The sequence below is a fragment of the Prionailurus viverrinus genome, chromosome D2 (assembly GCF_022837055.1).
Source record: "Prionailurus viverrinus isolate Anna chromosome D2, UM_Priviv_1.0, whole genome shotgun sequence".
NCBI classification, from domain to species: Eukaryota; Metazoa; Chordata; class Mammalia; order Carnivora; family Felidae; genus Prionailurus; species Prionailurus viverrinus.
Window position 1 is genome coordinate 32,726,350 of NC_062571.1, and position 23,823 is coordinate 32,750,172.

At 49.4% G+C, this 23,823-nt stretch overlaps 2 protein-coding genes across 2 annotated transcripts in view; one reads left to right on the forward strand and one right to left on the reverse strand.

Moving 5' to 3' along the window:
• Positions 1 to 776: 776 nt before the first annotated feature.
• LOC125147591 (basic proline-rich protein-like) lies at positions 777 to 2,266 on the reverse strand. Its single transcript, XM_047824674.1, has 2 exons — positions 2,201 to 2,266; positions 777 to 1,745 (listed from the first exon to the last, which is right to left on the reverse strand). Exons 1-2 carry the CDS (start codon positions 2,264 to 2,266, stop codon positions 777 to 779), a joined length of 1,035 nt encoding a protein of 344 aa, XP_047680630.1.
• The window catches only part of CDH23 (cadherin related 23), a 415,376-nt gene continuing 392,894 nt past the window's right edge, over positions 1,342 to 23,823 (forward strand). Inside the window, exon 1 of the mRNA XM_047825054.1 lies at positions 1,342 to 1,375. The gene's annotated coding sequence lies outside the window, so the exon portion shown is untranslated. The remainder of the gene's footprint in view (positions 1,376 to 23,823) is intronic.

The window sequence follows — 23,823 nt, forward strand, 5'->3', positions numbered from 1 at the left end:
TTGTCAATATGCCCACTGCAACACTGACAGGTCCAGAAACCCTGTCACGTGGTAAACATGTAAAAGAATTCAGAATGTTTAGCCTGGCGAAGTGAAGATCAAGGTCAAGGAATGACCCTCCTCAGCTACAATTCGTGAATCAAATACGACTCCTCCCCAATCCAGCTGTCCGGAAAAGTCATGAAGTCTCCATCCCTATAGGCGGGCAAGAAAAGGCCGGGGGACCCTTCCTGCAGGATGGTCTACTGCACAAGTGAGGGTGTTCTGGTGGCCTCAAGGCCCTCTTCCCATCCGGGGTCCTTCATTTGTAAGCACCGGGGGGGGGGCATTCTGAGCTCGAGTGAGAGAGACGGCGCAGGTGGGAGCGCCATGAGTGGTGTGGGCAAAGGCAGCTGGTTGAGCCAAGCGGCCTCGAGGACTAGAGGGACCGAGCCCCGCTCGGCGCTCAGCGATTCTGGGAGCAGAGAGGGGGCGCTTAAAGCCAACAGATGGCGCCGGCTCACCCAGGCCGTGGGCCGGCTCGCTGGCTCCGGCTTCCCGGGAGCGTTTCCCGGTTCGGCCGGAGGCGCGGAGCCGGCGGGAGGCCCGCCGGGCCCCCACTCCTCTGCGCGCCCCTCTCTGGGAGGGCGGACGGCCCTGCGGGGCAAGGCTCCCGCACGCACCTGGGGCCGCTTCCGCGGGCGTCCTCCCTGCCCCTTGGGGGGGGATTCGTCGAGTTGCCACAGCAGCCGGTGCCATGACATCGGCAGAGGGCAGCTTCGCCAGCACTGAAATATTCATGCCCTGAGCGCCTTGCCGGGCTCCGCGCGGCTCCCGGGGGTCGCAGCGGGACCCGGCAGGGGCCACCGCGATCCCGGCGCGCAGCGTGGAGGGGGTGGGCGGCGAGGCGCGGCCCGGCCGGCGGGGGCCCGGGAGGAGGGAGCGCGGGAGGGAGCGTCAGGAGGCGGGGTCTGGGTGGCGGGGGCCGAGCAGGGCGGAGGAAGCGAGGGAAAGTTGATCGCGGACTTGAGCGGCGGCGGCGGCTCGGGAGAGAGGGGCGCGGGCTGCGCGGCGCGATGCTCGGCGACAAGACGCGTCCGACGGCGGCCGGGCGCTGAGCCGGGCGGGGCGGGGCGGCCCGGCCCCGGGCATGGAGCGCGGGGGTGCAAAGCCTCGGGACGTTTGGGGTGCGCCTCGTCCGAGCCCGCGGCGCGCCTGAAGTTGCAGGCGGCCAGCGGCGGGCCCAAGGGGACGCTGGAGCGGCCGGCGTGCCGAGGGTGAGCCTTCGTGCCGGCGGCGAGACGCGGCGGTGGCCAGCAGCGGAGCAGGCGGCCCGTGGGGGCCGACCCGGCGGAGAGCAGAGCCCGAGGCGCGACGCGGCGCTTCTCCGCACACGGTACCGAGAGCCGCGCACCGCCCCTTCCCTCCCCGCTTCCCTCGCTTTCTCCGCGCCGTTCGCCCGCCACGCGGCGGGAAAGTTGCAGCCGTGGGGTCGCGACCGCCGCCGCGGAACCACTTGTTCCGGGCGCGGCCCTCGCCCGCGGCGAGCGCCCGGGGCCTCCTTCCGTCCCCCGCCCCTGGCCGGGGTGCTGCGCCCGTTCCCAGCCCGCGGCCGGACGCGCGGCAACTTTGATTCCCGGGAACTCGAATTCCCACCGGGTTGGCCTAGGGGGGACAGGCACTGCACTCCTCACCCGGTTCCTGGACATGAGGTCGCTTTGATCTCTGCGCCCTGGAGAGGGTCGGGTCTGGGTCTGGGTCTGGGTCTGGGGTGGGGAGAATTTCGGCGGTAAAGAGAGCGTCGGGATCCCACTCCCGTCCCCTTCGCGCTCTGGGTCCCCATTTGGACAGTGGAATGGGGTGGGGCGCACCGCCACCGCGGGATGGGCAGTGGCGCTGGAGGGACCTCCAGTCACGTAGCTCTGCCCCACCCTCATCACCTCTCAGTAACCGCGGGAGACCCCAGAGGACCCCCGCAACCTTCCCAAACCGATCCGGCTTTGGGGAAATGCACCCCTCGCGGAGCAGGGAGCCTAGTGCGCCTTGCACTTCGCTTCCCCAGTCAGTCCGCGGGCAGGTCCGCCACCGACGGTGCTGGCTGTCCCTGGAGGCCTGCGCTCGGGATTGCTGCCCCTTATCTCCCCTGCAGGTCAGCCCGGGACGCGTGGACAGCCCGCGCGTTCCAAGGTGGTGGCGGCATCAGCCGGCGAGCTCTCAGTACCTTGCTCTCCGTGAGCCGGCACCTAGAGTCGCTGCCTCTGTGCTCCGAGCGGAGATCCGGTGCCATCGCCGCCGGCCACCGCCCCACTGCGACCCCAACCCCCCAGCCCTGGTGTTGTCAGTGGCCACTGGGGGGAAAATTAGCCTTTCCTGAGTAGTAACACGCCTCTTCCCTCCTGCCTCTTGTCTGTACTTTGCCCTCTTAGACCAGAGGCTTTGACCCTTACGGTTCAGGCAATTAGCAAGGGCCCCCACCCCAATTTGAATTTTGAAATAAGCTGGAGAGGCACGTGAGGATTGTGTGTGCGTCCCCGCGGGCGTATTGGGTGGAGTCAGTCCCTCGCCTGGGTGGGGGTGGGCTCCAAGAGCCACGGTTGGAGCCAGGTGCGAGGTGCTGATGAGTCAGCCCATGGTGGGGAGAGCTGGCTGGAGTTAACATTTGGGTCACGGTGCAGGGGTAGGCGCACTGCGGGCAGCACCCACGGGGTGGGGGACTAGAGGTCATTCTGCGGGAGGAAGGGCCAGGAGGGGAGGGGGCTCAGCCGCCAATAGGAATGCTTGGGGAGGGTTCCCCTCTGGCGGGAGAGGGTCAGAAAGCGGAGGACCTGGATGACAGGGGGCGGGGGTACCCCATGGGCTGGAGAGATAACGCAAGGAAGTAATGGGTATGAGCTAGGTGGTGGAAGACAGTGAGCGAGTGGGAGGCTTGGGGCTGGCATCCTGGCCCTTACTTGGGCTGGGTCCCCATACACATGTCTGTCTTGGCCTTCCTGATCCTCAAACAGCTGGGGTCCTCACATCTGCCTGCTGAGGGGCTTGGTGTGAGGGTTCTATTGGCAGATGGTCATGTTTGCCTCCCAGATAGCTTCCTCTTCCAACAAGCCACCTTACCTGCAGTCTCACCATTTAGGGTTCATTTCTTTGAGCTTAATATTTTAAAGGGCGTCTTTCTGAAGTCCTTACTTTACATGCGCATACTTCTGGGAGGTGAAGGCATGGCGGAGCCTTGCGGTCCCGAGGGTGGCTTGTGGACACACAGCATCAGTATCCCCTGGGGGCTTGGTAGAAAGGCAGACGCTTCTTTCCCATCCCAGAACTCTTGAATCAGGATGTGTATTTGATAAGATCCCTGAGTGATTTGCTCAATAAAGTTTGAGAAGCCCTGGTCCACGGTATCTTCTAGGGACATGAGCGTTTCACAACCTTTTGGTGCAGAAGGAGTGTCCCACATAGGGCAGTGGATCAGAACGTGGGTTTGAGAACGAGACTGGAACTTCCTTTCCTGGATCATGCTAGGGTCAGGTAACAGTTTTCCACTGGCGCCTCGGGGCCATCCCCTGCTAATGCCAGAAAGTGTCTGTGTTTTGGGGACCTGTAAACAGAGTCACGCAGCGGCCCAGCTTTCCATGCAGGCAAAACGTTAGTGTGTGTGCTGCCTTTGGGCTGGTAGAGAGTGGGCACGGGGCAGGGTTTCTGGAATCCGATATACTGCTCTGCTCCTAGGAGGCCTGGGGCTGGATAGAGGCTGTCCCTCAAAGGGAAGGAATTGAGTAACTGTCCTCCACTTCATCTGTCCCTCCCACACGCTGGAGGGCCTCACTGATCACACCTCTCAGCGGCCACAGGACTTACGCAGAGGGAGCTGCATACGTGCTAATCTGGGATAGCCCACGGAGGGCAGGGTACTGACCAGGCTCCACTCTCACCCCCCCAGCCCAGGCTGGACATTCCACTTTTGCCGCCCTGGGGCCGGGGGAACCCCTGAGCCCCAAGACACAAGGATGATGCCAGCCAGGATGGTGGCAAGTTAGCCCCTGGTCTTCTGAAGGAATAATGGCGATCCGGAAGCCATCAAGGCTGGCCTGAGCATAGAAGATTTGGCAGATTTGGCTCAGCGGCCAGGTGAGGCCAGTGGTGTCACAGGGGAAAGGTCATGGCATATGCCCCAGCCCTGTCAAAAGAGGACTGCCCTTCCCCTAAGCTGGCTTCCTTGCCAGGAAGATGGCAAGCCTTCCGGGGTGCAGAGTGACCAGAAAGCCGCGTGGGAGGACACAGGTCAGCCCGGGTGTGGGCCTGACCGCGGTGACGCTGACGTGAGCCATTCCTTCGTCAATAGGAGTTCAAACCCAACTAGATGAAGAAAAGACTTTTTTTTTTTTTTTTTTTTTACGAACCCTCAGGTTTTTAAAATTGTAGTGTTTTAGAATGTAAAGCTGTTTTTAAAAATTGCCTTAATTGCCTTTGAACTCGTTGATTCCGAGCAGTTACAGTGGTTTGGTTTTTTTTTTTTTTTTTTTTTTTTAGTTCATTTTTTATTTTGAGCCCCGATTAGAGTTTTTCTTGGCGCTGGGGCCGTCTTCTTTGTGCGGGTAATAGGTGAGCAAGGTCATTCACGAGGTAGGCTCTTACGCAGGGGGGTGGTTAGCCTCCAGGAAGAAAGGAGTGGGGATCAGAGGGGGTTTTTCTGTGCTCCAGCCTCGGGTGCTTACATGCATATTACTGACGCTGTTTGGGGATCGCCAACCCTGGGAAACCTTCACGGACTCCTCTCCAGCCCGTGCTCCCTCCCTCACCTCCTTCCCTGGCGCATTTTACTACTCTGCAGGGGTCTGACCCCTCCCCTGGGCAGTGAGCCCCGCCCCCCCCCCCCCAGCACGGGCTGTATCTTACTCCTCCTTGTATCCTCAGGGCCTGCCACGCAGGTAGACTTATGCTTGTTGACAGAATGGCCTATTGTTGCCAGGCGATCAATCCCCTACTTCTAGCCCCGGTGTTAACTGGCCCTTAACACGCAGGGCATTTGGTGTGGCCATAGCCAGTTTTCACTGTTCACGTTGGTTACTGTCAACACCGGGCAGCTTTGCCCGTCCTGCTGTGTTCTGGGCTGCGGGCATATGCCCTTGGAGCGGAGGTCTCAAACTCACATGCCTGCGAGGGCCGGGGGGGCACACAGATACACGGTGCCACATGTGAGATGACAGGGAGTGGCGGGCACCGTGAGAACAGAAGGGCCCGGGCCCCGTACGAAAGGGGCCGCGGAAGGCAAAACCCACCTCTGCGACAGAAGACGGAATCATGGTTGCCCCGGGATGTAAAGACGAGGGCACGAGGTGTGCTTCTGGAGTGCTGGAAATTTCCGTACCTTGATCTGCATATCTACATCGGTGGTGACTAATCATTTGTGCAGAAGAGTCAACTGAGAAAAACTGGAGCATTGATGGGCCATATCTGTTTTGGCTCAATATGAAAATAGCTCTATCGAATCCCCTTGGGCAGAAAATGTGTATCCTCACCAACTTTATTGACCAGAAGGGTGTCAGTGAGAAACTTGGCATATTTAAAAAGGAGCCACACAGAGACAGCTTTCTCGGCTTCCACTGTGAAATTTAATCTGGATCTGTCATGGGGAAGGGGGCAGGCCTCTGCTGCTCCTTGCCGGTCTGTATATTTGGGTCTCGGCCTTCATGCTCTTCAGGTACTCTCTCGCATCGGCAGTGAAATTCCGCGGGGCTCAGTGTTTTGCCAAGGGGCATGGGAAGAGCGGACGTCGTCCTCGGCCTCAGGGGCCTCAAGCTGTGTCACGAAGGGGGATTGCAAACCTGTTCCCTTCGTAATTTTTGGAAGGCAGCTTGGAAGCAGGCGGAGAACACTGGGATTGAACACCAGTGTGTCTGCCCTTGGGCTCCGAAGCCTTGGTCCGGCATGCCGCCTTGCCCAGGCCTTAGTTTTCTCATCTGTTACATGGGAATCATTCTCAATTGCCTTGTAGGCTTGCTGTCAGCGTGAATAAGGGGAAAATGATAGAGCGAGCCTTTTGTGCGGTGCCTGGCTCACAGGACACATGCAAAATGTAGTAGCTTTCGTTCCTACCCCTTTTGATTTAGTCATGTGTGAGGCACGTTGTAGTCTAGCAATTTCGAGAGGTTGACAGTCTGTAAGCTCATAAATTGAATTCTGCCTGAAGGCGTGTGTGTGTGTGTGTGTGTGTGTGTGTATGTGTGTGCACGTGCGTGGCTGTGAGTTTTCATTTTAAATTAGCTACTAACAACATTAAAACGACAGCAGTTTTGCATGAAAGTCTAGGTTTCTGGCATCTGTGACTGGAGCTGGCGCTGGAGGGTCTGTGTTCCCAGTTGGCAGTTGTCGGTCGCTGCCGAATTGCAGCCTTTTATTTACTTACGTTTTTAGTTTAAAAATTCTTTGAAGCAGAGCGGAAATAGAAGTGGCGAACCTGTGCGCGTGTGCCTGCCTGTGTCGCCGCCACGCGGACGGGACGCGTTCCCAGTGCCTCGGCCGGCTCCCGCATGCCCCCTCCCAGGCAGTGTCACCCACTCCAGACGTAGCCACTTCCGACTTCGCTCTGACTTCTGTCTCACATCCGAGTTTTGCCTGAGAGCCTCCCTTTAGATTTCGGTGAGCTCCCAGCCTTCACTCTCCACGAAGCCCCACCCTCCCTGCCATCTCACATTTGATCCCTCTCTACTCATTTGCCCTTTAGCCGTTTGAGGTTGTGACCTCCATTCCAAGGGCTGGCAGGGTCCTTAGAAATAGCTAGACTCCCCCTGTTACAGGTGGGGAAACTGAGGCCCCGAGCTGGGGAATGGGCTTGTTCTAGGCCCTCTCCCTGGGTGAGGTATCTGGGCGGTGGCTGGTCAGGGGCTGAGCCCTGCTTCTCTTGCCCCAACATGAGGTGTGGAGCAGGCCAGGCAGGCCTTCGTCTCTTGGACCCCAGCAGCCCCGCACCTGGCTGTGCGGTCACAGGCACCCAGAACCTCCCGCAGGCTGATCAGCCTACGAGGGAGGGAGCCTCTTGTGGCCCGTGCCTTCTTGGAAATGCGTCTTCCCCCAGGCAGGCTGGTAGTGGCACTGCTTTTCTCTTTAAAGGCCATGCTCCATTTGGAGAGGACCTGAGATGCCATTTGTGACAAGGGCCCTGCGTGCCACCTTGATTGTCTCTGTTTCTGACAGAAGGCTGTAATTTGGGAGCCAGTGAAAGTGAAGGAGGGAGGGAAGGAGAGGAGAGAGCGAGAGAGGGGGAGGAAACAGAGAGAGGGGGAAAAAGAAACCCCAGGGTGGCTGGGACCATGTCTGGGTAACCATTTGTGTCACTGGTCCTGTCTGCAAGGGATACTGGCTTTTCCTGGCTTCCAATTAGGGAACCGGCGGTGATGGAACTCGAAGCCTTACTGACCCTTCTATGGAGGCCCGTGGCTTCCTGTTAGAGGGCGATCTTCGGGTGGAATGCCACTGGGAAACCAGCACGTCCTGGGCAGTGGGGCAGAAAGTCCTTCCAAACTCATCCTCCTTTATATTTTAGGGTCTCATGTGCACTGGTGGGGAGGCCTCTCGTTCAGCCATTCAGTCAGCGGGTACTAAGCATCACAGTGTTCTAGGCTAGCTCTGTCCTCTATCTATCAGGGATTCGTGCCGAGAATCTGCAGCACGGCTGGCCCATAGAAATATAATGCAAGGGGCCCCTGGCTGGTTCAGTTGATTGAGCATCCGGCTCTTGATTTTGGCTTAGGTCATGATCCCAGGGTCGTGGGATTGAACCCTACCTTGGACTCTGTGCTGAGAGTGGGGCCTAGTTAAGATTCTTCCCGTCCCTCTGCTCCTCTCCCCTGCTCTCTCTCTCTCTCTCTCCCTCTCTCAAATTAAAAAAAAAAAAAAAAAGAAATATAATGCGAGCCACAAATGCAAACCACAGGTGTGGTTTTAAATTTTCTAGTAGCCACTTAAAGAGTTACAAGAAATAGGTGAAATTACTTTTGATAATCTATTTTGTTTAACCCAGGACATCTAAAATATTATCATTTCATGGGGCGCCTGGGTGGCTCAGTCGTCGGTTAAGCGGCCGACTTCGGCTCAGGTCATGATCTCACGTGGTCCGTGGGTTCGAGCCCCGCGTCGGGCTCTGTGCTGACAGCTCAGAACCTGGAGCCTGTTTCGGATTCTGTGTCTCCCTCTCTCTGACCCTCCCCCGTTCATGCTCTGTCTCTCTCTGTCTCAAAAATAAATAAACATTAAAAAAAATTTTTTTTAATATTATCATTTCAACATATTATCAATATAACAAGTTATTATTTGTTGTATATTTTACTTTTTTTTTTTTTTTTTTTGTACCAAGCCTTTGGAATCTGGTGTGTGTGTTGCATTTAGAGCACATCTCAATTTCGACTGGGTACATTCCAAATGTTCAGTGGCTCCCTGTGGCTGGTGGCTACTGTGCTGAACCGGGGGAGGAAGTCCGGTAATAAAGACACACCCAAGCCTTTTACAGATGGCCCCGGGTGCTACGGAGAAGACAGGTGACAACAGACACGCTAAAGGCAGAAAATAGGGTGGTTGGGCTCCGGAGGCCTCTTGGTGGATGGGAAGACGTGGGCCATCCGCGTGGACCTGAGCCCTGGCAGGGCTGGGGAGGGGGTGGTAGGAAGGAGGGGCCCAGGTGTCCACTGCAGCCCCCACCATCCCCCACAGCACGCAGGACACCAGGCTTACTGAGCATATGACACCATGTCCCTGTCCATAGGAGATCCGAGTGGAGTGGGCCTGGCATGGAGACTAATACTTTAGAAAAGCACTTTATCTCTGGTTGTGTGTGTGTGTGTGTGTGTGTGTGTGTGTGTTTCCCCATCTTCTCTGCACACTTCCATGAGAAAGGTAAGGATTAAGTTCATCTGCCCCTTGCTATTTTATGCTGGGGAGTTTTCAACCCAGCGAGGATGGCAGCCTGGAAAGCTGGGAAGTCGCTTGCATTGTGGAGCATTTGGGGTCACGTCCTCTGGGGAGAACGGCTGGCCTGTCTGCAGTGGGGAGGGGGCGGCGGGGCTCAGGTGCCCAGGGACGGGGGTGATCCAGAGACCTGGAAGCTTGTCTCCTTTCCTGGACCGGGAGGTGGGAGCGGAGCCGGAGGGGATCCTGGGACCCTTGAAGAAGAGCCCGTGGGCAGATTGCTCTGGGGCTGGGGAAATGCAAACCTTACTTGCTGTCTGGACTTTACCCATGACTGACCGGGGCCAGGGCGGACATTCAGGTGCCTATGGCTTCCAGACGGCGGACGTTAAAGGACAGACTGGCTGCTGCGTAGGCCCTGCGGCGAACCGCATATGCCCACCCCGTCTAAAGGGGGTGCCAACGCTTGCATTCTCTCCCATGTTTGTCAAGCTGGAAGGCAGGCCAAGCGTGGCCATGCACTGATTCCAAAATTATCTAGAAGTGCAGATTTTAAGAAATGCAAAATTTTGGTATTCTCAATGTTAGCAACTAATTCAAGTATTTAAAAACACCATGAAGCCATTCATTCATTTATCAAATACTTACTGAGCCCTTACTGTGTGCCAGGCACCGTTCTAGGCCCCTGGGACCAATCGGTGGCCCCTGCCCTCGTGGGATGTATCTTATAGGGAAAACCCTTCAGCAAGCTGCATGTGGCCCATGGATGACCAGTTTACTGTGACCTCTGTCATAGACTTCTAGAGCATCAGGACTGGTAATAATAACAGAAAACACTTCCTAAGCGTTAACTGTATGCCAGGCCCTGGTCTTAGCACTTCCTCAGTCCCAACAATAGCCCGGTGAGATAGGGATTGCTGTTACTCGTACCTTACAGGTGGCAGACCTGAGGCACAGATAGGTGAAGCAGTTCACCCAAAGTCACATAGCTAGCAGGTGATGCAGTAGAATCTGAGCAAGGTGGTCAGACTCCTTAATCTTCAGTCTGTGCTTCATCCTGCACTGGGCTTGGAGAAGGCCAGAGCCAAATCCCTGATTACACAGATGGACACTGAGCTCAGAAAGGACAAGTGACCCACCTCGGGCCTGCACAGAGGCAGCAACAGGGCTAGACTTGGAGTCTAGCCCGTCGTGTGTGTTCAGTGCCGTCTGGACCTTACCTGTGACTGGCCCTGGTTTGGGTCATTGAGGTGCCTACAGCACCCAGGCATTTAAAGAGAGTGAGGCTGGGCAGTGATTTAAATGTCCATGGGGTTGAACAACAGGGCATCTCCCTGGCTCAGGGCATCTGCCCTGATGGGGTTGCCCCCATCCCAGAGGGTCATGTCTTCGGTGGTTTCTGCACTTGCCTGGACCCGGAGACCCCAGCCGGACCCCCAGCTCTTCCCACCTGTAAAGCCTGCGGGTCGAATGCAGTGACTCCTGGTTGAATCCCACCCCACACTGCCCCTCAGCTATTGGCCTGGCTGGCGACCAGCTACCCCGCAGTGTTTCAGGCCAAGTGTGAAGGTGCTTGGCGAAATGTATTGTGATATGTAGAAACTGCAATCAATCAATCAATCAATCAATCAATATTTGTTAGTTATCACTATGTATGGATGACTTAAACTATGTGGGATTTACAAGATATATGCAGATAGATATTTAAATAACATGAAAATCTCTGAACCCAACAGCGGTGTCTTCGAATGGCTTAATGGCTTATGCCCACTCTCTCAATTTGGTGCCCATCTTTTGGGGAGAGTGTACAAGTCAGCACATGTTTATTAAGCATAATAAATAAAAACAATTTCTAAATACAGAAAGAGACAAGACAGGACCCTTCCTTCCTGTGGGCTCTCACACTTATTCAGAGTACCGTACTGGGGACAGCTGATACACTGTGTGTGTGTGTGTGTGTGTGTGTGTGTGTGTGACAGAGAGGAGGGGGCCTGCAGCTACCTTTGGAAATGTTAGCATCTCAAGCCTAACTCAGCCAAGGTGTTCCTTCTTTGCTCTTCCTCACTGACCCCAAAGCTCTCCTCCTTCCCCGAAGTGCAGGTTGACGCCTGGGGGCTGAGTTAGCACCGGGATGGCTGCATCCTAACAAGGGGGTGGGAAGGGCATGGGGGGGGGGTGGTAAAGAGTGGGGATTGCCGCAGGCTAGGCCTGCCAGGCTGCTTGACCTGCCAAGCCGAGCCCGAGGGCTGTTGGAAACTGGAGCTCAGGCCGGAAGAAGGGAGCCCATGAATAATACAGCGGGAGGGAGGCTGTTAACTAGGTGACCTGGTTGCACCTGCATGTTTCACAGCTTCCTCGGGAGTCGCCCCGAGGAGGGTCTGGCTGTCAGGCGAGGGCAGAGGGGAATGGGAAAGGCCAGGCAGAGACACAGCTTCTCTGTTATCCTTTCATCTCTCCGGCTTAGAAGTTCTTTGCGCTAACAGCTCGCTCTCCGTCTGACTTTGACCCACATGGCCTTGGCTGTGCGTGTGAAGGTGTTCTCACAGACAGGTGCGCTGCAGCAGGCACACCTGGTCCCTCCTCAGCAATGGCCGAACGTAAGGGTGGTCCTTCCCTTATGCCCTGCCCCTGGGCCGGATTTTCCAGGGCTTTTAGGCGAACTGGGTGTCAGGCCTGCCCTGGTCTCTGGCATGGATGTGCCGTGTCACCTTTGCCAGGGTGGCCCCCTGTCTGGGCTGCTTCTGGTTGCCATGGACATAGGACTGTTTTCTCTCCCCGGGCTTGGGCCTCCGACAAGCCAGGACTGTTTGATGTAAGCCGGAGGTGGGTAACTCTGACTTTCTCTTCGGATGCTGTGGGGTCTGTCGTTTTAAGTGTTTGTCACTGGAACCCGGCTACGGCCACCCAGACCTGGCACCAAGGAGCTTCTGTACCCGCATACCCCCCCGGGAAGCAAAGAGAGCCTCTGGCAGAGACGAGGGCCCCTTCCAGGGAGAGCAAAGGGCATGTGCTTAAACTGCAGCAGGACAGCTTAAAGGCAGATTCAAGAAGAAACTTGTGACACATCCTGTCAGGTGAGGGGTGGAGAGTCCGAGATGCTAGAATTCATTCCCAGAGGAGGCTGGCTTTGCCTTAAAAGGAGCTGTTTCCAGACCCGTGGGCTGGGGGTGGGAAGCAGAGGGCCCCTGGCCAATGCCTACAAGGGGAACAGGGGCCCCCATCCCGCACCTCCTCTTTGTCCTGAGTGCTGTCAGCGGGGGTCTGACCTCTGAGAAGGTTCCAGGCCCTCCTCTACAGGATAAGGAAGGAACTTGCCCCCAACCCAGGCATTGGTCCCACCTGGCTTCCCCAGGTTTAGGAGCCCAGACCCAGCGGCCGGGCCTGCCTGCTGTGTTTTAGTTTAGAACCGGGTTGGGGCGGGGGGTGGGGGGGTGGTTCAAGACATTACACACCTCATCCCTGTCCACAGACACATAGACGCATTGCCAGCCTGGAAAGATGGCAAGCATCTCTTCATTTGTGCCTGGCCTGGGCGGTGTCCCCGGGGCCCCCGGCACAAGGCCTCATCGGTGGGCTCATGGCTGAAACAAAGTGTTTCTGAGCCAGACTACCCAGGTTCGAATCCTAGCTCTTCTAATTATTAGCGGTGAGGCCTTAGGCAACTCAATAAATCATTCTTTTCTTTGGTTTCCTCATCTGGAAAATTGGGATAACTGCAGTACTGACTTCACAGGGTTATTGGAAGGACTAAATGAGTTGCTGCATGTAAATTGCTTACAAAAAGTGTCTGCCGTATAGTAAATGCTCAACAAATGCTATTATTATGTATTATCTCAGCTCCTGCATTCTGGAGGCTCACAGCCTTGCAGGCTGCCTGGGGATGTCAGGAATAACTATTATATCGATGAGAAAGGCTGTGTAGGTTCAAAGGAGGGTGGGGGAGGGGATTGGCAGTCTTGGAAGGCTTCGTGGAGGAAGAGGCTCCCTTGTCCAGAGACTGTGGCTTTTCTCTGTGCCCACTGGCACTGTGCTCCCACGGTAGGCAAGCAAAAAGACAGGCAGGGCACTGTAGTCTTTAGGAGAACTGATGGTGCCTATCCAACTGGGGCTTTTTTAGCCAACTTTTTAATTGAAGTATAACACATACAGAAAAGTCTCCAAATCATACAGCTTGAATTATTACAGTGACCACTCCCATGAAACTGCTGCCCAAACCGAGAAAAAAAAATATCAGAAGCCATCTCCCTGTCATCAGTCCCCAAAGGTAACTGCTAGTCTGACTTCTAGCGTCATACGTTCGCGTTGTCTCTTTTAAACTTCATAACATTTAATCATGCGGTGTGTTCTCTTTGTGCTGTTTTCTCTTATTCGGCTTATTTGTGAGATTTATCCTGTCGTGTATAGTTACGCTCATGCATTCTATTTACTGTAGTATCCATTGTGTGAATATTCCACAGTTTACCCATTCTACTGTCGATGGACAATTGGCTTGCTTCCGGTTTTTGGCTGGAAAGGATGTTATGATTGTTGGTTATGTGTCTTTTGGAATACCTATATGTTTATGCAAATTTTGTTGGGCGTATTTGACTGCCTGTGTACCAATATAAACTTTATAGTGTAATTACTATAGCTTTGTACATGTAGTCTTGATATCTAGTAGTATAAACCCCCCAGCTTTGTTCGTCTTCCACACTTTTGTTTACTTTCGGTTCTTTAAATTTCTATATAAATTTTAGAATTGGCCTTTGAGGGGTGCCTGGGTGGGTCAGTCGGTTAAGTGTCCGACTCAGGTCATGATCTCACAGTTCGTGGATTCGAGCCCCCACGTCGGGCTCTGTGCTGAGAGGCCAGCTCAGAGCCTGGAGCCTTGTTGGGATTCTGTCTCTCTCTCCCTCTCTCTGCCTTTCCCCTGCTTGTGCTCTGTCTCTCTGTCTCTCTCTCTGTCTCTCAAAAGTAAACATTAAAAAAAATTTAGAATTGGCTTTTGAAATTCCATAAAATCCCTGCTGATTGAGACTGCCTCAAAAATATGTAGGTCAACTTGAGGAAACTTGACATCTTTACAACATTTAAGTTTTCTGATCCAGGGATAAGATAAGCTCTTCCATTTACCTCGGTCCTAGTAAACTTCTTTTAAGAATGCATTTTATTTGTCTGTGTAGAGGTCTTACACTTTTTTTATTAGATTGCTTTCCATGTGTATTATGTTTTTTATACTATAATAAATGCTATTTAAATATTTTTCATTTCTAATTGTTTCTGGCATATAGAAGTACAATTGATTTTTAAAATATTTCCCTGTGTCCAACAACCTTTGTTAAATTTACTTATTAATTCTAAATGTTGACAGAATTTACTTTTTAACATCTAGAATCATGTGTTTTATAAATAACAATTTTTTTTATCTTCCTTTCCAATATATTTTTTTCTTGCCTTATTGCAATGGCTAGGATTATCAGCATAATATTGAATAGAAGTGATGATAGTGGGCATGTTTATTTTGATTCTGGTGTTGAGGAGAAAGTCTTCAATATTTCACCATTAAGTATGATGTTCGCTGTAGGTTTTTTATAGATCTCATTTATCACATTAGGGAAATTTTCTTCTATTCCTCCCCTCCCCCCCCGAAATTGTGGTAAAATATTCTTAACACAAAATTCACCATTTTAATTATTTTCAGTGGGTAGTTCAGTGGTATCGAGTATCTTCACAATGTTGTGCAAACATCACTACTATCCATTTCCAAACTTTTCATCACCCCAAACAGTAACTGTGTAAACTCTGTGCCTTTTAAATAATAACTCTCCATTCCCTCTTCCCTAGCCCCTGGTAACCTCTATTCTACTTCCTGCCTCTATGAATCTGCCTGTTTTAGGTATCTCGTATAAAGAATCATAAAATATTTGTCCTTTTGTGTCTGGCTTATTTCACTCAGGGTTCATTCATGTTGTAGCACTTGTCAGAATTTCATTTTCTTTTTAAGGCTAAATATTATCCCCTTATATGTAGGCATAGACCACACTTTGTTCATCCATTCCTCTGTTGAAGGGCATTTGGATTGTTTCCACCTCTGGTTACTGTGTATCATGTTGCTGTGAACATTGGTACACACGTATCTGTTTGAGTCTCCACCATCAACTCTTTTGAGTATATCGAAGAGTGAAATTACCGGATCATATGGTAATTCTACATTTGATTTTTTTCAGTTTATTTATTTATCTTTGAGAGACAGAGGGGGAGAGAGAGAGAGAGGGGAGGGGGAGAAAGAGAACCCCAAGCAGGCTCTGTGCTGCCAGTGCAGAGCCCCATGTGGGGCTTGAATTCATGAACCGTGAGATCATGACCCAAGCTGAAGTCGGAGGCTCAACTGACTGAGCCACCTAGGTGCCCCTTTTGCACTCTCTTTTTAGATGCACAAAAGTTTTTCAATTTGGAGGATGTCCACTTTATCTTTTTTGCTGTTGCCAAGAAATCATTGCCCAATGTCAGTGTCACAGCCAAGAAATCATTGCCAAATCCAATGTCGTGAAGATTTTCCCCTAAGAAGTTTATAGTTTTAGTTCTTATATTTAGGTCTTTGGTGGGTTTTTAGTTAATTTTTATACATAGTGTAAGGTAAGAGTCCAACTTGATTCTTTTGCATATGGATGTCCAGTTTTCCCTGCATCATTTGTTAAAAAGACTGTCCTTTCCCCAGTGAAGAGTCTGATACCCTTGTCACAAATACATTAACCGTGGGTGCAGTGGCTTATTGCTGGGCTCTGGGTTCTGTTCCAGTCATCCAGTCCTTACATCAGTGTCACACTGTTTTGATTACTGTAGCTTTGTAGCAAGTTTTGAAACCAGGAAGTGTAAGTACTCCAACTTTGTTCTTCTTTTTCAAGATTGTTTTGGTTATTCGGGGATCTTCTGAGATTCCATATAAGCCTTAGGATGAGTTCTTCTACTTCTGCAAAAAATCACCCAGTGGGATTTTGGCTGCATTAAATGTGTAGAATGCTTTGGGTGGTATTACATCTCAATAACGTTCAGTTCTTACAGTCTGTAAACGTGTAATGTCTTCCACTTATTTATGTCTTCTTTAACTTCTTTCAGCAATATTTGGTAGTTTTCAGCGTGCAAGTCGTTTGCACCCTAGGTTAAATTTATTCTTAACTATTTCACTCTTTTTGATGCTATTGTAAATGGAACTGTTCTCTTAATTTTCTTCTCTTCAGGTTATTTATTGCTCGCGTATAGAAATGCAGCTTACTTCTGCCCGTTGCCTTTGTATCTTGCAACTTTGCTGAATATGTTCATACCTCTGACGGCATTTTAATGGAACCCATGGAATTTTCTACATAAAGATCTTGTCATCTGTGAATGGAGGTCATTTTGGAGTTGGACATTTCTTGCCTAATTACCCTGACTAGAACTTTTAATACTACGTTGAACGGAAGTGGTAATAACAGGCATCCTTGTTTTGGTCCTGTTACTTAACACCTTTAACCATTTAGTATGATGTTAGCTGTGCGTTTTTCATCGATGGCCTCTTGTATTCTTCTATTCCTTTTTGGTTTGAGTTTTATCATGAATGCGTGTGGAAGTTTGTCAGATGCGTTTTTGCATCTTTTGGAATGAACATACAAGTTTTCTTCCTTCTGTTGTGGCAAATTACATTGATTGATTTTCAAAAGTTAACCAATCTTGCATTCCTGGACTAAATCCAACCTTGTCATGATATATTATCCTTTTCATAATCCCTTGGCTGCTAATAGAATGGCTACCGCAGCATCCTTTGACTATATTTTTCATGGTGTATGTGAATTATTAATATTCTGTTTAAGTTTTTTTAAATCTGTGTTCATGAAACAGATCACCTGTGATTTTACTGTCTTATGATATCTTTGTCAGAGTATATCTTGCAGTTATGCTGGCCTCATGATATAAATTGGAAACTGTTAACTCCTTTTTTGTTTTTCTGCAAGAGCAGGGATAAGATTTGTGTGTTTGTGTGTTTTTTGTTTTTTTCTTTAACTTAAATGTTTTAGAAAAATTCCATAGAGGAGCCGTGTGAACTTAGATTTCTTAGTGGGAAGGTTTTTGATTACAGTTTCTATTTCTTTAACAGAAATAGGATTATTTATATTTCTGTGTTCTTCTGTGTCAGTTTTGGTAAACTGTATTTTTTGAGGACTTTTTCTATTTTATATAAGTTTTTTAATGAATTGAATAATCTTTGTACCCTCTGTGCAATCTGCAATGATACTTTCTTTTTCATTCATATCGGTAATATGTGCCTTCTCTCCCATTTTCTTCAGCGTCTTGCTGATTGCTGGATTTCTCAATTTTGTTAGTCTTTTCAAAAATTACTTTTGTTTTTACTGATTTTTGTCTATGTAATTTTTTAAAATTTCATTACTTTCTAGTCTTATTAAAACTTTTTGCATTCCCTTTCTAGTTTCTTTGGGTTTAATTTACTTCTTAAAAAATTTTTTTTGAGTTAGGTACATTGATGATTGCTTTTAAGATTTTGTTCTTTTGTAAAATCTGAATTTAAGGGCATAAACGTTAAGCACAGAATTTGTCACATTTTCATTACCGTATGGTCCAAAACATTTGCTGATTTCTGTTGTAGTTTCTTCTTTGACTTAGGGGTTTTTATTCCGTTCTGTTTACAAGTGCATTGCTTCATTTCCAAACATTTGGGGATTTCCTCACTTTTTTTCGTGGTTGTTTTTGAGCCTAATCTGCTATGATCAGATCACATACTTTTAATTATTTCATTTCTTTGAAACATCTTGAAAGTCCCTTTATGGCCCTGCATGGTGGATTCTGGTAAGTTTTCCGTTGCCTCACCAGAAGAATGTTTATTCTGTTATTATATGCAGTGTTTAATTTGGTCTGTGAGGTCAGATATGTAAATCATGTTTAGATGTTGGTCTCCTTACTGATGTGTCGTCTCCTTTTTTTTTTTTTTTTTAAATCAGTTTCTGAGAGAGATGCATGGAAGTCGTCCACTGTGTTTGTGGGTTCGTCTGTTTCTCTTTCTAGTTTTGTGCATTTTTGTTTCCTATATATCGAAGCTGTGTTAGCAGGCAAGTAAAAATTTAGAATTTGAGGGGCGCCTGGGTGGCGCAGTTGGTTAAGCGTCCGACTTCAGCCAGGTCACGATCTCTCAGTTCGAGCCCCGCGTGAGGCTCTGGGCTGATGGCTCAGAGCCTGGAGCCTGTTTCCGATTCTGTGTCTCCCTCTCTCTCTGCCCCTCCCACGTTCATGCTCTGTCTCTCTCCCCAAAATAAATAAAAACGTTGAAAAAAAAATTAAAAAAAAATTTAGAATTTGATTATCTCCCTACTTTCCTTATCTCCAGGTGATTTCCTGGTGGATTTACCCTCTGATCCTGTTGAAATGCCGGTCTTTGAAATGTCTATCCTCATTTCTGATGATCTTGGTAGCTTTTTCCTCGAAGTGCAACTTGCCTGCTGTTAGAGCACCTCCGCCAGCTTTCTTGTGATTGGATTTTGCGGGGCGTAACTTTTTTTATCCTTTTGCCTTCAGTGTTTATGTGTCCTTATAGTCAAGGTGCGTAATTTGTAAACATAATGTGGTATTTTAAAATCCAGCCTGATTATCTTTGTCTTTTAATTTGAATATTTCATTTGTCATTGAAGTAATTACTGGTATATTTCTGTTATGGCCATTATCTTCATAGTTTTCTAAAAAATTTTTTTTAATGTTTATTTATTTTCAGAGAGAGAGGGGGGAGGGGCAGAGAGAGAGGGAGACACAGAATCCGAAGCAGGCCCCAGGCTCTGAGCAGTCAGCACAGAGCCCGACGCGGGGCTCGAACCCACAAATCGCGAGATCACGACCTGAGCTGAAGTTGGACGCTTAACCGACTGAGCCACCCAGGCGCCCCTCTTCACAGTTGTTTTCTATTTCCCACTTATTTAACTGCGCCCCTTTACTACTTTATTGCCTTCTTTTGGATTCCTTGGGTATTTTTTATTGTTCAGTGTCCCCTCTATTAGCTTGTGTATGCAGTTTCTTTACTCTTCATGCAGTGGCTACTCTGGAGACTATAGCCAGCATCCTTAAGTTACTCGAGTGTTTTTTTACTGCCTCTCAGAGAGTGCTAGTCTTTAGAACACTTTAACTCCATTTACTCCCTTTCTGCCTCTTCTGGTAATGTTGTTGTAAGTTTTTTTTTTTTAATGTTTTTATTTATTTATTTATTTATTTATTTATTTATTTATTTATTTATTTTTGAGAGAGAGTGAGAATGTGCTGGTAGAGGAAGGGAGAAGAGAGAGGGAGACACAGAATCCAAAGCAGGCTCCAGCTCTGAGCTGTCAGCCCAGAGCCCGATGCGGGGCCTGAACTCATGAACTGTGAGATCATGACCTGAGCCGAAGTCAGACGCTTAGCCGACTCAGCCACCCAGGTTGCCCATGTTGTTGTAAGTTTTAATCGTGTGTGTATTTTATATTCCACAAGACATTTATTGTTTTTTTTCCTTTTAGTCAATATTCATTTGCTTACATATTTACCCTTTTTGATGTTCTTTATTCTTCACTGTATTTCCTATTTTCCTGTGGACTAATTTTCCCATGGCCTACAGATTGCTCCTCTCAGTGCAAATACGTTGTTTAATTTTCTGTTTTTGTGCGTCTGGAAAGCTATTTATTACATTGTCACTTTGGGAGGATGTTTTTTTTTTTTTTTTTTTTTTTTTTTTTTTTTTTTAATTTTTTTTTTTTTCAACATTTATTTATTTTTGGGACAGAGAGAGACAGAGCATGAACGGGGGAGGGGCAGAGAGAGAGGGAGACACAGAATCGGAAACAGGCTCCAGGCTCTGAGCCATCAGCCCAGAGCCTGACGCGGGGCTCGAACTCACGGGCCGCGAGATCGTGACCTGGCTGAAGTCGGACGCTTAACCGACTGCGCCACCCAGGCGCCCCTGGGAGGATGTTTTTATTGAATATAAAATGTCCTTGTCACACTTTATTTTTTTAAAGTTTTATTTATTTTCAGAGAGATGGCACGAGTGGGGGAGGGGCAGAGAGAAAGGGAGAGAGAGGGGTGGGGGAGAGAGTGAATCCCAAGCAGGTTTCACACTGTCAACACAGAGCCCAACATGGGGCTCGATCCCATGGACCATGAGATCACGATCTGAAACAAAATCAAGAATTGGCCGCTTAACTCACTGAGCCACCCAGGCGTTCCTCTTGCCACACTTTAAGGATGTCATTCCATTCTTTGTTTTCTGGTTTCTGTAGTTTCTTTCAAAAAGTCAGGTGTAAGTTTTATTAACAGCTTTGAAACTAATGGTTCTTCTCTCTGGCTTATTTAATTTTTTTTTTTTGCCTCTTGATCTCAAGAGTTTTACTTCATTTTATCCTGCTTTGTATTCATGGCATTTATCTAATCTGTAGCTTGCTATTTTGAATCAATTTCAGAAGATTCCTGGTCAATATCACTTCAACTATTGTTTCTGCCCTACGGTCTCTCTTTGTCTTTGGCACTGCAACTAATACCTGTAGTAGACATTTTCACCGTATCCCATGTATCTCATGACTTATCTTAAAAATCAATGTTTTCTGTGTGTTTTTCTCTCTGTGCTTGGGTCTGGTTATTTTCTGCTGGCCTATTTTCAGTTCACTTATCTTCTTTTCAGCTGTGTCTAATTCACTGTCATACCCATCTAGTGAGACCTCAAATTCCATTGTATTATTCATTTCTGGAATTTTTAATTTATTTTGTAGATTTGAATTCTCAGATGAAATTACCCATCTTGTCAACTGTTTGCCTGATTATACCAACCCCTGTTTTTATTTATTTTTTATTTTTTGAGAGAGAGAGAGAGAGAGAGTGAGAGAGCACGTTTGTGCACACATGAGCGGGGGAGGGGCAGAGAGAGGGAGAGAGAGAATCTTAAGAAGGCTCCACATTCAGCACAGAGCAGCTCCAGCTGGGGCTCGATCTCACGACCTTGGGATCATGACCTGAGCTGAAATCAAGAGTTGGATGCTTAACCACCCGAGGCACCCAGGGGCTCCACTAATCCCTATTTTTAAAGCCCATATTTGATAACTCCAGCATGTGGGTTACCTATGGGCTTGCTTCTATTCTCTGTTTTTTCTCTTAGTCCTGTCTATGGTATGGTTGGCAATTCTTATACGAATGTCAGTCACTTTGTGTGACCACCTGTAGAGACTCTGGATGCTGCTACTTTACTTCACAGAGGATTCACCTTATCATCTGGTGGGCGGTACAGCAGCCAGTCACCATAATCTGGTCAGGGACAGGGCTGACTCAGGACTGGGTTAAAGTCTTTATAATGCTTGAGTTACCTTTGGTGCATAGACACTTTGGGAGCAACCCTGCAGGGGTCTTTAACCGGGAACCTGGATATTAACCGAAGCCACTTCTCCTGTTACTCCTGTACTCCATTTTTGCCTCCTCGATAACACGAGTCAGCTAAAAACTCCATTCTACTGTTCAGCTGCTCTCTGCTTAGTTCCTGAGCCTCCCTCCACAGCTTATGAAGTGGCAAACACCTTGAGGGGAAAATTGGTGTTGAGTGCTGAATTCACTTCTCTGTGCCTCCCTTCTCTCTGGGATCTTGGATCCTTAAGTGTGCTGGCTGCCTTTTTCGCCTCAAATTCCAGTTTTTATTTCCCCAGGCTCACAGGATGGCCAAAATTCCGCTGGCTTCCGCGCTTTCATTTCTTGCCAAAGCCCTGAGTGGAAAAGAGGCTCCTAGAATGTTGGGCTGATCTCTGGGAGCTCCCCTTTTCTCTGGATGTTTGCACCTAAGGTTCTGTCTGCCCTGACACCTCTCTAGTGCTTTCAAGCTGACTTTTTTTTTTTTGGTCCAGATTTTTCTAGTGTCGTCAAGATCCTCAGTCTGCTCCAAGTGACTGCATCACAGCACAAGGTAGAATAGGACCCAATTGGGATTTGAATCTCAGTTCACTTATTTCCTGGCTGAGCAACCTTGGGTTCATGACTTCTTTCTTCTTTTAGCCTCAGTTTTGTCATCTGTGAAATGGGTATAATAATCATTGCATCTTTTTTTTATCAGATGGTTGTGAGAACTGAATAATAAACGTAATGCTTGACCAGATAGTATATGCTCAATAAATGATAGCTCTCCCCGTCACCATCACCATCTTTGTCCTTGTTGTTGTTGAATGATGAAGTAATATCTCTGGCGAGGTGTCATAGGGTGTCCTTAGTATGACTTGAGGGGACTGAGGGTTAGCGTTCTTCTATGGCCTCAGCACGGATTCAGCCACCCCCCCCGCCACCCCCCTGCCCTGCAGACCCGTGCACACTCTCCTCCACTTCCTTGCCTTCCCCCTGAAGCATCAGATTGCGCACAGCTTTCTTCCTAGTGGGGCTGGCTCTCTCACTGCTCGTGCTGCGGGAATTGGCTCTCTGCAGAATGAAGGGAACTTAAGGGAGGATGAAAATGAAGAGGCATCCCTTCTGCCTCCACCCTGCCGCTGCTCCGTGTCACCCTCAACCCATTAGTGTGCCCATCCCCACGCTGGCTGGTAGGGGAAAGGCACTGGGGACTGCTCCCAGGCCCTTTAAGAAGGACGTGCAGAGACCTCTTCCCCAGGGAAAACCCCTAACCCATAGGAAGAAGGGCATTGGAGGGCACCTGGATGTGAAAAGCCACTTGAAGTTTTGTGTGGTTTTCATCATTCTAATTTCCCCCTGACATTCTATCATAAACGGTTTCTTATTTTTTTAATTTTTTAAAAATTAAAACTAATATTTTTTTTTAATTTATTTTTGAGAAAGAGAGAGACAGAGTGAGTAGGGGAGGGGCAGAGAGAGAGAAGGAGACCCAGAATCTGAAACAGGCTCAAGGCTCTGAGCTGTCAGCACAGAGCCCGAGGCAGGGCTCGAACCCACAAACTGCGAGATCATGACCTGAGCCGAAGTCGGACGCCCAACTGACAGAGCCACCCAGGCGCCCCTATCATGAACATTTTCAAACATGCAGAAAAGTGGAAAGACTTGTACAGTGAACACCCATACGCCCACCACCGGGATTCTTCAGTTTACATTTTGTGGCATTTCCTTTATCGTATGTATCCGTCCAACTATCCATTCCCCAAACATCCATCAAATCATTTTGTTGGGGGGCGGATGCCTTTCAAATGAAATGCCTTTCAAATGTGCACATTGGTTCACTTCACCTCTAAACATGCATGTCACTAAGGGGTCACTTCATATAATTTTCGCATCAAATGTAGGGATCTGACATTTCAGACATGAGAACAGCTTTTTAAGGGAAAGTGAGCCAACAAGGGAGAAGGTGGTATCACTAAAAGAGTTTTGCCCGGAGGACCCGGGACAGGGGTGGTGAGGCTGATGACCCCTCTCACCTGCCCGGCTGCAGGGCTGAGGTCTGTCTCAGCCTCTGCCGAACACCTTGCACCCAGCAGCTCAGGGCTGGTGCTCGGGACGGGTTTGTTGGGCGAATAAATGACTTGCTTGGAAGGGCGGCACAGACTCTGTGTGATTCCGGAGACCAGAAGTCCAAAGAGGGAGCAGAAGTCTCTAGGAGGCAACTTGAGATCCTTGAGAAGAAATTTGTCTTTTTCTTGTTTGAAATACCAAATTATCGTGTGTTTTATTCAAATTCACGAGGCCCAGAGAGGTGACGCATCTCAGGCAAGCTCACACCCCGAGGTGGGCAGTCGGGATGTGAGTCCATCCAGGCCAGTTGCTCTCTTGACCTCCTGTGTTACTCTTTTCAACGTTTCTTGGCTCTGGCTTCATCAGAAGTTCCCTCCAGGGGCCTGGCTGCGGTGTATTTGACAGAGGGAGCGAGCTCCCCGTCCCTGGAGGGCATACAACCAAATGACTCCCAAAGGCTTCTCCACGGATGGCTTTGTTATGTTTTCCCCCAGCTTTGGTTGCTGCCTGTGGGGTCCGTCAGTC